The following is a 12515-nucleotide window of genomic DNA, read 5'->3' on the forward strand; positions in this document are numbered from 1 at the left end:
TCTAAGTTCGGGTATCATCCACTAGATAATTTCCTTTTCATCTCCTCGCTACGCAGGTTAACTAGAATTTACTTGAGCATTAGCTATGGATACCAGCTGAGCTCATTGCTGGTAGCTTTGTGACCTCATAGGTTGAAGTTACTTGCCCTCCAAGGGCTGTGACGAGCTGGAATTTTTCAGAAAAGCAATCCCGTAAGAGAGGAAAAGTAGCCGACCGGCGGACACTTCTGTTTGCAGTCATCCCCTGCGTGGTGACCATCACTCGGTAAGTATGATTCACACGCAGGATTATATCAGAACGTTACCGTGTCAGCAGAGGAAGTGGCTTTGCTTTCCTCTTTTGATTGTATCGGCTGAGCCTGGACTTCAAGCCACTGGAGGCTACATAGACACCAAGCTAGATTGACATGCTCGTCTTAACTCAGCGATATGTCTTGCAAATATGATGGTAAAAGCCATCTTGTATTTCTTGCTTGTAAATAAATATTCAAATTCAGTTACATAAGCTTACTGGTGTGGATGTAACATGTTAATGCCAGTGCCGAATTAAAGTGAAATTCCGGTGTAAAATCATCCCAGGGTCTTTTTAGGCAAGTCGGGTCATCAAATAAGCCATCGAGACAATTTTTTTGGTGTATGGACGATTATCTTAGATTTTCCGGAGAGACGCTAAAAGTCTGTAGCGGCTAACATTGATTAGCTCGGGGCGGCGAGTCAAACACATTCAAACTGCTTTTAACCACTTATACTGCTCCAAATAACACCAAACCTCTGCTGTAGCATGATAAGAGTCCTGAAATTGGCCGTATCGCCCCAATTTTTAAAGAACTTCTTCATCTCAGTGGGATCTAAAACAACTGGTGAAGTGGGCTGCCTGCCCCGGAGTGAAGAAGGATCTCCCTGGACATTCGGCTCCAGGGCCGGAATTAAACTCACCTCCCTGTGGTGGTTCCTTGTCCCGGGTTGACGGATCCCTAGCACAGGCTGCGATATAATGGCTGTATGCCAGTCCTGTCTCCCCACGCTCTGAAAACTGAGGGAGAATGTCTCTGGCCTGAAGGCCGACCTCATGGAGAAGAACAAAATCCCTCTGGATTTCTCCAACTCAGGCGAAGCTCCTCGCCCATTTTAAGGCTTCCGGCGCTGGTGACCAGACCATGAAGGCTGCCGACAACACCACCCTGCCGTGGACTGGCTCCATCACCACCGGATCTCCGGCACCAGCACTCACCGAGTCCCGCTGGCACCACCAGGGAGCCAAGCCCAAGACATCGGCACCCTCCACCTCCCGCCTTCCCTACGTTCGGTGCGCGCTCAAGCTCATCCCCGGGATCCGTCCATACAGCCGGTTGTGTCTCTCGCCGACCCAGGAGCCAGGGTCCGCTCACCCAACCCGATCCCTCCCTTCCTTCTTGGTTAGGAGCAACCGCGGGCCGGTGCACCTCCATGCAGCCCGTGGAACAGCGCATTCCCTCCGTGCTGGTTGTCGGGACCTCGCTGGTCAGGCATGTGAGGGTGCCCTGCGGCCGGACCTTCTGCCGCCCTGGAGCCCGTGTCAGGGAGGTTGAGTCCTCCGCCCTCCAGCTGTGTTGACAGCACAGCTCAGCCTCCAAGCTGGTCCATGCATTCCTATAACGCTCGGTAGTAACGACTTCATGACATTCTTAAATGACAACATTAAAACTATTAGAGTCCAAATCAACTCGCTTGGCACCAATTTTTCTTCAAACCCAGGAACCTTAGAAACAACTGTGCGACCTGATATATTCTTGGACTGCTTTTCTACAGTTGACCTTAACAAATTAACCTCTACTATTTTGGCATCAAAGCCTTTTACTTGTCTCCTAGACTCTATTCCAACTAGGTTACCCTTAGTTAGAACTCTTGTATTAGATATGATTAATATGTCTTCATCAGCAGGTTATGTACCACAGTCTTTTAAAGTAGCTGTAATTAAACCTCTTCTTAAAAAGCCCTGTCTTGATCCTGAGGTACTGGCCAACTATAGACTTATATCTAACCTCCCTTTTCTCTCTAAAGTCCTCGAGACATTAGTCGCCAATCAGCTGTGTGACTTTTTACATAATAATGAGTTATTTGAGGAAATCCAGTCAGGATTTAGAATGAATCATAGCACTGAGACAGCACTGGTAAAAAATACTAACAACCTTCTAATATCTTCAGACAAAGGACTTGTCTCTGTACTTGTTTTACTAGATCTTAGTGCTGCCTTTGACACTATTGACCATCGCATCCTGCTACAGAGTCTGGAGCATCTAATTGGCATTGAGGGAACGGCATTAAGCTGGTTTAAGTCTCATTTATCAGATAGATCTCAGTTTGTACATGTTAATGACAATGTCAGTCACGGAGTTCCACAGGGTTCTGTCGTTGGACCGATTTTATTCACCTTATATATGCTTCCCCTTGGAAATATTATAAGGAAGCACTCCCTACATTTTCATTGTTATGCTAATGATACACAATTGTACTTATCGATCAAACCAGAAAAAAACGATCAGTTAGCTAAACTTCAAATGTGCATTAAGGAAATAAAAAGCTGGATGACCTGCAATTTTCTGATGTTAAACTCAGAAAAAAATGAAGTTATCGTACTTGGCCCTGAAGCCCTCCGAAACTCAATAGCTAAAGATATTGGTACTCTGGATGATGTTGTGTTGTCCTCCAGCACCACAGTAAGGAATCTGGGTGATTTTTGTTTATTATTTATAGTGCCAAATCATAAGAAAAAGTTATCTCAGGACACTTTACAAACTCGGTAAAGACCACACTCTATGACTTATGACTTAAAGATAAACATAGACCCAACAATTCCCCCGTAGAGTACGGTGGCAACGAAAACCTTCCCTATTACAGGCAGGAACGTCGGACAGACCCAGTTCTGTGGAGGACGGCCATCTGTCTTGACCGGTTGGGGAGAAAGAGAAAAGGAGAGAGAGAGAGAAAAAAGACGGACAGATGGACAGAGAGAGACAAAGACAGAGACAGACACACTTCCAGTAACTATAATAATATCTATAGTAATGTGAATATGAGTTATATGTTATGGCAGTTAATACAGCAGAATAGTAGAAACGAGCACAGCTAAGGTTATAAATTATAATTGTAGCAGGAAGCGTCATGCAGGACTACGGCAGCAGGCACCACCACGATCAGCAGAGACCTGCGAGACGACAAAGCACAAACAACTCCGGGGAAGAAGTTGAATTAGTAACATTCATTGATGAGACATGAATACAGACAGAGAGGAGAGTAGGTCAGAGTATCTGGAAAAGTATTATCCCCGGCAGACTAGGCCTAAAGCAGCATAATTAAGCAGAACAAAATCAGCTAAAAAATAACAACATTGCTAAGGGTTCGTAAGCCCTAGCTGTAAGCTTTATCAAAAAGGAAAGTTTTAAGTTAACTCTTAAAGTATGAGACAAGACAAGACAAGACAGGATAAGACGTGAGAAGCAAAGCAGGGAAGATAAGAGAGAGCTTTGTCAGCCTTCCTTGAGAGCAGAAATTCTTCTGTATATTTTTCCAAAAGCTTTACCAACAACTCTTCTGACTCAGCACACCACCAAAAATCCTTGTGATCCTCTTATACATTTATAAAGTGAATCTTGTTGTTGCAGCTCCTTTGCGCTGTTGTTCCACCATTTTCCAGTTTGAATTGAATTCTGCCTCTTCCGCTAAGTAGACAAATGGCGGTGGTGAATGAGGGCGTTGACTGTCTATCGATCCACACTCAACGGTTTGCCTGTTTTTGAGTGCCGTGAACACACATTTTATTTAATTGCCGTGAACACACATCCACCCTCAAAAAGGCCAGTTTGAAGGTGGAAGTGATTTCGGACACAGCATATATCAAGTTCATGGTTAGCAGTGCTCCCGCTCAGACTAATAAGGTGTGACGCTAACAAGAATATGTGTATTATGCTAGCTAATATTGACAGCTACAGGCTGTATATTGTCCTCACTCTCCCCTTACTACAAACATGATTTCCCATACTGTTTAACCAATTAGCACAGTGCTCACGCTTAGGATAACTTGGTATGACGCGAGCAAGAGCATGTGCTGGTGCTAGCTAATATTGACAGCTAAGATGCCGAGGATTGTGCTCTAGCTCAGGCTAACTTGGCGGGCCGCTAGCAAGAGCATGTGCTTAGCGTAAGCTATATACTGACAGCTAATGTACTAGTGAAGTGAGTGTTTTCGCTCCCCTTTAACTGTACCGTTACACATTATTTTGTGTCTTGTTCTCAAGGTTAGTGCTATCACTCATGCTAACTTGGTGGGACACTAGTAACAGCATGTGCACAGTGTTAGCTATACAGCTGCACTAATGAAGAGTTAGCAGAGTGCTCTCGCTTATGCTAACTTTGTGGAATTCTAGCAGGATCATGTGGTCAGTGTTGGCAAATATTGTCAGAGTTGTGCTGGTGGGGGGAGTGTTCTCACTCTCCTGTCACTGCATATTTCCTGCCTGTGTTCTCACTCAGACTTTAGCGGCCTGCATCAGCCAGTGTGGCTGTTGTGTTTTACTCTCATGACTATAGGTGCATTTCCACTATGGTCGAATACCCTGAATGAGGCGGGTCTATCTCGCCAAAAATCATCCCTAATTTGCATGTGAGTAGCTCAGGAGGCCATCTGACCGAGTAGAAATCGGCCCTATCTGAGAGCAGAGTGTGGACACTTTATCCAGTGGTGAAGTAAAACTCAGCGCAGAAAATGATCTGTGCATGAATTCTGGAATGAATTTCCGACCTGTGGTCCTTTGCTGCACACTACATACCTCTCTCTCTCTCTCCCATTTACACACAAACGCATGCACACACTGTACTGTGAGGAGAGGGTGTGTTATCTGTGTATGATATCCATGTGTTGTGCCTTTTTTTTAATGTATGCTGCCATGGAAAAGAGAACTGACTTTTGTGAAAACAATTATCCCCTTGGGTACAATAAAGAACCCAACCTAACCTGCAGCAGGGTGATAGCCTGTCTGTCAACAAACACTTTTACAGCGCCTCGAATCTTTAAGGTGGAGTGTTTTCTTTCATGTTACTTGTACATAAGTTGACGTGAATAATACGGGCCACCTTAATTCAAACTACAACACACTGTATCAATGATCAGCTGATCCCCGGCGATCCAAACCCATTCAGAGTGATATGTCACCTCCAGAGTCTCCTAAATCCCTCTTGGGCCTTTTTTGCTTGTAATGGAAACACAGCGAGTGAATGGCCATTTGAGAGTGCGTGCCCTGCAACTTTCGGGGAGGCCACTCTACAGGGCTAATGGAAACACGCCTTATATGACTCCTCTTTAACCCAAAGAGGGCCACGACCTTCATTCTCTAGGGGCAAATAATGCTGGTGCACCCGATCTATCCAATGCTGATTTTGTTGCATGGAACATTGCCTCTGTAGCAGCTTTGGCCACTGACTTAAATTACTGTCTTATAGGGGAGGCTTTCCAGTAGTCTTGGCCTGGCTCATGGTTCTGTGATGAGCCAAAGCAACTTCACAGGTCCATCATTGTGTAACCCTGTTAAGTATCCTTACTAATAAAATAAATAAATAAATAATTTATGGTTAAAAAAAAGTTTATGTTTGGTTAAAACAGTAAAAATGCAAAAGGAATAGTTCATAACGGTTAAAATAGTTTGATAAAAGAGTAAGGTGTAATAAATAACCCCAAAGCAATTTCAGTCAAAAGCAACTGGACTTATTTGTCTAGGAAGACGTTTCACCTCTCAGCCAAGAGGCTTCATCAGTTCATGTACGCATCTGACCAGTCCCAGCCTGGTTGTTTGACTGAAATTTCTTTGGGGATAACAATGACCTGGACAAATGAGAACATTCACAGGCTGAAATAATTACTATTAAATAATAAAATAAATAAAATAAATTGTTAAATATTTCATTTTATTTTGAAGAAACTCATGGGGAGAGAGGAAGTACTGATTGAAAAGAAGTGTGATCCTGGTCATTTGTTGGTTAAGGTGTGATTGACCGGTGTAGACCGAAAGTGTGAGAAGGTGTGTTTTGGGGAGAACTTGACAGAGAAAAATGACGACGACGTGACCAGGTGCAACTGAGATGCATGTCCGAGAGTGTGAAATTCTACAGAGATAATAGTTGTGTGTAGTAGTGTGTAGTTTTCAATGTCTATGAGACATGTCTGCTCAACCCTCGGAACCTGGATATGTGTCGAAGCTGCACTGTTTTTAGCTTAGCCCAGCTACTGGGCTAACTCGGAGTGTGTTGTTAGTGGAGATGAGCCGGACAAAACACTCTTGCAGAGTCAAAGTAATATAAGAGTAATATACGAGTAATATACGAGTAATACACGTCAATATCTGTGCTCGGATTGAATGAATATCCTCATAGGGTTGTGAACTGTGTGTCACAGCGTACCTTCCCTACACACATGCAGATCGTGTTGCTGTGTTCTGCTCTCACTCAAACACAGAACATCTCTCCCTCTCTCACTCAGGTTTGCAGGTCTTTTCTGTTAACTTTTACGGTTTTACGGAATGTAAGTGAGTGTGTGTGTATGTGTGCGGGGATAATTCATATGGTAAACGGATAAAGATACAGATAATGCTGTACTCGCTCATCCCTAGTTGTTAGCATCCGCTATCAAAGCGAACAAACTTAGCTGTGAGGAGCTAAACCAGCTTCTGATAAGCTGTGCCTTGTGGTCTAAATGCGGGAGTATGAGGATTCGGCTCGGCCACTGCCAGTGTGTGAGTGACTCGTTTGTCGTGCTCAGCGGTCTGTCTCTAGGCTACCTGCACTGTCACCTTCCAGACTGCAGATGCTGGATTTCTTTGCATTCAAAAGTCACCATATCAGGCCTGCAACAGGATTTTTTTGTTTTGCTGGCTATGTGTGTCTGTGAGTGTGGGCCCACTGAGTTGTTTTTGAGTTCATCACTGAGGATATCTAAAATCTAAATATTTAGTGGTTTGAAGGTAATTTGAGTAACTTGAAGGTACTTTTGCAACTTAGAAGGGTATTTTGAAACTTAAAGAGTAGTTTTATTGACACTTAAAGGAGTAGGCTAAAAGCCTAAGTCCAGACACTTAGCAGTTATGTTTGATTACTTTCTCCAGGTTTGTGAGCTCCCTTCTGGAAGAACCAGAGGTGGAGGTGATTGGAGCAGGCCAGGGGCAGGCTGGCAGCATAATCCACAGGCTGTTTGTCAACGCTCAGAAGGTAAGCAGTGCCTCACTCATCGTCTCTCTCTCCTGCTCCATGTCACTCAGTTCACCAGGGGTGGTTATCTCATACAGTAGCCGAGTCAGAATCAGAAATACTTTAATAACCCCAGGGGGAAATTATTTTTGTTGCAAACTCCAGCTATACAAACAACAATTTTATACAGATAACATATATTTGTAAAAACAATGATATTATATATATATATATATATATACATAGCAAATTTACAATAGTAATATATACAGATCAAAAGTACTGTAATAATGTGTAAAGAACAGATTATATATTGTATTTTAGTATATGTGACAAAACCAGGTGTTGTCATTTTTTGTATGTTTTTCATATTGGCAGGTTTTATTTCAAGTATGGGAATAGAGGCACAATTGGAAGCTAGTGACAGAAATAGGTTGCTTTAACTGATCATCTGTACTGATTATCTCTACTGCATAGTCATCTGTATCTATCAGTGGTTAGGTGGCATCACACTGCTGACCGCTTCAGCGACAGATGCTGCGTTTCAATAGTTGTTCAACACGCCTTCCTTCATTTTCCCTCAGCCCTTGGCATTACATAACAGCACACATCACACGGAGGCCACTTGGCGAGCAGAGGGAAATTGGGCGGGGGATAAAATGAAACTCATCTGTCCTGGTTCACTTCAGCCCAAGCTACCACCAGGTGTAGGGTTAGCGCTGTACTGCTTCTTACTAATAATTAGAAATACCTCATTTCAATGAGATGAAGGTGTTTTCTACAGGTGATTGTAATATGTCTGCACCGTCTGCACTTTGCAAACAGCTGTATCCGTATTTGTTTCAGAAACATCTGTTTGTGATCTGTATCATGAGTATCATCATTATTATTGCTATGATATACTACAAAATAAAAATTGTTCCATGTGTTTACAGATAATGTTGAGAAGAAACCACACAAGTCAAGAGTGTAGCTATATATAAACTATGTAGGATAAATATTTACTGCTCTAGTCATTTTTCAGTAAAATATGAAGCATCAAATGAGATTTTCTTCAGAAATCTGCTAAATGGGCAAACAGCCCACACATGTGGGAATACAGACTTTTAATAATTCAATTCAATTCAAATCACTTTTTTATTTATTATTTATTATTTATAGGGCCAAATCGTAACAAAAGTTATATCAGAACACTTTACAGAGTAGGTACACACAATTACAATACAATATTATAGACAAATTTGTAAAACTGAAACTGAAAAGCATGTCAGAGTTTTTTAATGATGATAAATAGTTGCTTTATTTATGCATATTGTTCTTCTTTAGTGGTGAGCAAACATAGTTTTACATCCATTACTGCCACCTACCCGTGGATGTATTCTTTATTTCTATATTCAGATCCCCATTAGCTTCCACAGCTGTGGTCCCTAATCTTCCTGGGGTCCACATAAAATAAAAAACAAAACAGGGAGACTTCTGGTTCGGCTGACATGGGTCCAGTCTTGCTCACGCAACTTTTGATAATTTCACGTTTCAGGACCCCGAAAGCCCCTACAAATAGTAATATTCGTCTCATTTGACGGATACACCACCGAAATATGCTAACGCATGCGACCAGACAGAATGTAAAAGACCAGGGGAGAAGGCTAGCCCCGCAGAGGGGGCAGATGATGAGATTAGCATGGTGGCTTTTGCTCACCTCTTGGAGGTACAGTACAGCCCTCTCTGCCGAGTTCAAACACCTCTCCGTCGATCTCAAAGCCTCCATTTCAAGGTTCGGAGCAAAGCTGGACCACGTCCATTCCACAGTGTCTGAGCACGCTCTGAAGACGAGCGTCTGCTAACGCTGGAGGCCTCCTGTGCCACACTTACAGAGAGCAACGCTAAGCTGCTGGCTTGAGTCAGCAACCTGGAGTCCCGCAACCGGCGCAATAATGTCTGTGTGGTTGGCGTACCTCAATCAGTGAAGGGTCAGCGGCCCACAGCCTTCTTCACAGAGCTGCTCATGGAGGTTTTCGGCGAGGGCTTCCTGGAATCACCGCCGGAATGTGGCTCACCGCACACTAGCTCAGAAGCCTAGGCCAGGGCAGGAAACAATGGCAGTCATTATCAGGCTGCACAGATACCAGGTGAAGAAGAAAATCAAACAAAGCCTGTGACAGAAGAGGCAAGCTGCACTATAGAGGCTCCCTCATCGCTTTCTACGAGGACTATGCAACGGAGGTGGTTGCAGAACGCCAGAAATACAGAGAGGTGATGTCGGAGCTTTATAACCTGGGCTTCAAACCTGCGTTTCTGTTCCCTGCCAAGCTTGTCATCGTGATGAAGGACGGAGGGGGGAAGACGCTCTCTTCGGTCACCGAGGCAAAAGCCTTCATAAGACCCGATGACCGCGGAGGGCTGTTGATCTCACCGCGGATGAGCCACTGTCAGGCTATCTGGCTAACCGCGAGTTGATGTGATGCCAACTGTATAGCTGTGCTTTAACCAGCCCCGGACTGGCCTGAGTTTATTTTTAGGCCGCTGCAGTTAAAGTCTCGTCGACTGCTGATTTTCTGTCCAATAAAGAGTTTTGAACAGAACTCTCTAAATGGACATTTTAATGCACTGTGGGCATGTTGACTCGAAATCCAGTGTTTTCTGATATTTAGGGCCCGAGCACCGACTGAAAGTCGGTCTGTGAAGGCCCTATTGTTTCCTGTTTTTATTTTACCCCAATGAATTGCCTTTTTTGAAGCTTTATCATATTCATAAACTCACCAAACTTCACAAATCATTCATGGTTGGTGAAAATGTACTTATTTCATTGTTTTCAAAATTGGACGTGGCAAATTGACACGCGGGTGCCCCCTAGAATACATCTCCGGCTCCCAGATTGACGTAAATTTATGAAAACCGGTGAACATATAGAACCCACCCAGACATAAAAAGCCTCTTGGCGGTATATCCTATACTCAACCGGAACTTGGCCATTTTGAATTTTATGTCCATTTTTCCACTTTTGCACGTGTCATTCTTTCTAGAGATTTAACACAATCAACTTAAAAACGAGATCAGAACCATCAAAACACATGTCTGATCAAATGATACTGAAAACTTTGAGTTTTCACTGCACCATTCAGGCGTGCCGCCAAAGTCAGCCCTACCACCAAACAAGAGGACTTTGTTGAAACCTGACCATGCATTGTCCAATTTGCACCAAATTTCTTATACATGACAAGAGTCCAGGCCTGAACACACCTACATCTTACTATTGACTCACAATGATAGCGCCCCCTATTGGCATACACTAAATTACAGCCCTTCCCCCGGGATTGACATAAAATTCTGAAAACCGGTAGGCATGTATAATAATATAATATAATACATATACATCTCGACTTACAAAAAATCCTCCTGAAACGATATGCTAAAGTCAACAGGAAGTCGGGCATTTTGAATTCTATGGCCATTTCTGGACATTTGCATGTGTCGTATGTTCACAAGCTCCTCCTAGGCATTTAATAAGATTGACTTCAAAATCAGCCAGTATCATCTAAAGGCATGTCTGATCAAACTATACTCTGTACTTTTTCAAATTTTCTCTCCGTGTCGCCGTAGCTTGGCGTCAAAGTTAGGCCTTTTGCCATAGTTAAGAAACAGGAACTGGCTGTAATTTCAGCATACATTGTTCAATCTGCACCAAATTTCTCATGCACGACAAGAATCATGGGAATCATTGAGAATCATCATCTCAATATGGACTCACACGCACCCCCGATTGGCAGGATGAAGAATTACAAAAATTATCTGATTTACATGAAATTCCCATTGTGGATTCTGCACTTCATGTATGGAAGCATAAGACTTTTTTTTTTGTCGTTGGGTAATGGCATGGTGGCCAGTTGTTGCTCTAACTTAAATATACATCGTCCAAACTGCATCAAGTTTCCCATACATGATCAGAGTCCAGGCCTGAAGACAAACACATGCCAAGATTTACCAACAGCCACAGCGCCACCTACTAGCAACAGAAAAGTCGGCCTGATAGGACAAATTCATCCGATTTACATTAAAATGTTAACGTGTGTCATACACTTGATGAAGAGCAACACAAAGCATGTTTGGTACGTGCACTCTAGCGCCACAGGGGGGATGCAGGAAGCGCTGCAAGAATGGTGATAGATATCCCGCTGCCCCCCACCCTCGGCGCAGCCTTCCAAGGTCGCGTTAAGCCATGACTGCCCCCCCCAGGGTCTGGCAGGCTCCCCCCGTTCATCGCTGCTTGAACAGGCTTTGATTTATAATTATATATATTATATAATTATATAATATTATAATTAATAATATCATTATTATTATTTCCATGTGACTTACGGGGTCAAATACTGTGTAAGGGAGGAGACCCTGGAAGCTCAGTTTAGCTGTTAGTTGCGAGCTGGAGAGTGCAGATGATGTTTTTTTTCTATGGGAGTAGTCCTCAGATAGGTCACAATGTTATTGTCTTTTTCCCTTTATGTTGTTTTGTTATGTTTTATGTGTGTTTGGGTTCCTTTTTTTTTTTTCCTGTTTTACCCTTCGCCCCTCTCTCTACCTCCACTACTACAGAATACTTGAGGTCATGTAGTGTCATGTAACTTATTATTATTGTTCCTATGGCTAATGCTGTAAAGACAGGTACTGGAGTGTGTCTGATTTCCTGGAATAGTAAGGGCATGAACAACGGGATCAAAATCGGTAAGGTCTTTCCACAGTGAAGGGGCACCTTAAGGGGGATGTGATGTTTCTGCAGGAAACACATCTCAAATCACAGTGTAATTTGGTGCATTAGGCAAGATTTTAGCCGGCGCCCCCTTGCATCACAGCAGTCAATTTCACAATCAACGTTCATACACTCACACATAAACTGCATGTGTGTATTCAAGATTTTATTCCTTTGAGTAAAAAATATCACACCAAATAAAAACTAAAGAAATAAACAAGTGATAAATTAAAAATACAAAATAAATAAGGCAAACATATTAAGCTAAACAGTGCACACATAAACAGGTGACATAATATGAATTAACAATACAAAATAAATAAGGCAAACATATTAAGCTATACAGTGCATATGTAAACAAGTGATATAATATGAATTAAAGATACAAAATAAATAAGGCAAACTTATTAAGCTAAACAGTGCGCATGTAAACAAGTGACATAATATGAATTAAAAATACAATATAAATATGGTATTGCACAAAATAAATAATGAAACCAGTGCAGATATGACAACACACACTATTACACATACAGAAAAATGAGAGACCTCTTGATACACC

The 12515-nt window shown here is 42.6% G+C and overlaps 1 protein-coding gene across 2 annotated transcripts in view; it reads left to right on the forward strand.

Annotated features, from left to right (window-relative positions):
• Positions 1-12515, forward strand: part of rab3gap1 (RAB3 GTPase activating protein subunit 1) — a 133274-nt gene that overhangs the window by 98256 nt on the left and 22503 nt on the right. For both annotated transcript variants that reach the window (XM_083925041.1, XM_083925042.1), the window contains exon 23: positions 7131-7233. In XM_083925041.1, the coding sequence (XP_083781167.1) occupies positions 7131-7233 (103 nt within the window). The remainder of the gene's footprint in view (positions 1-7130; positions 7234-12515) is intronic.

The sequence above is a fragment of the Echiichthys vipera genome (assembly GCF_963691815.1).
Source record: "Echiichthys vipera genome assembly, chromosome: 2".
NCBI lineage: Eukaryota > Metazoa > Chordata > Actinopteri > Perciformes > Trachinidae > Echiichthys > Echiichthys vipera.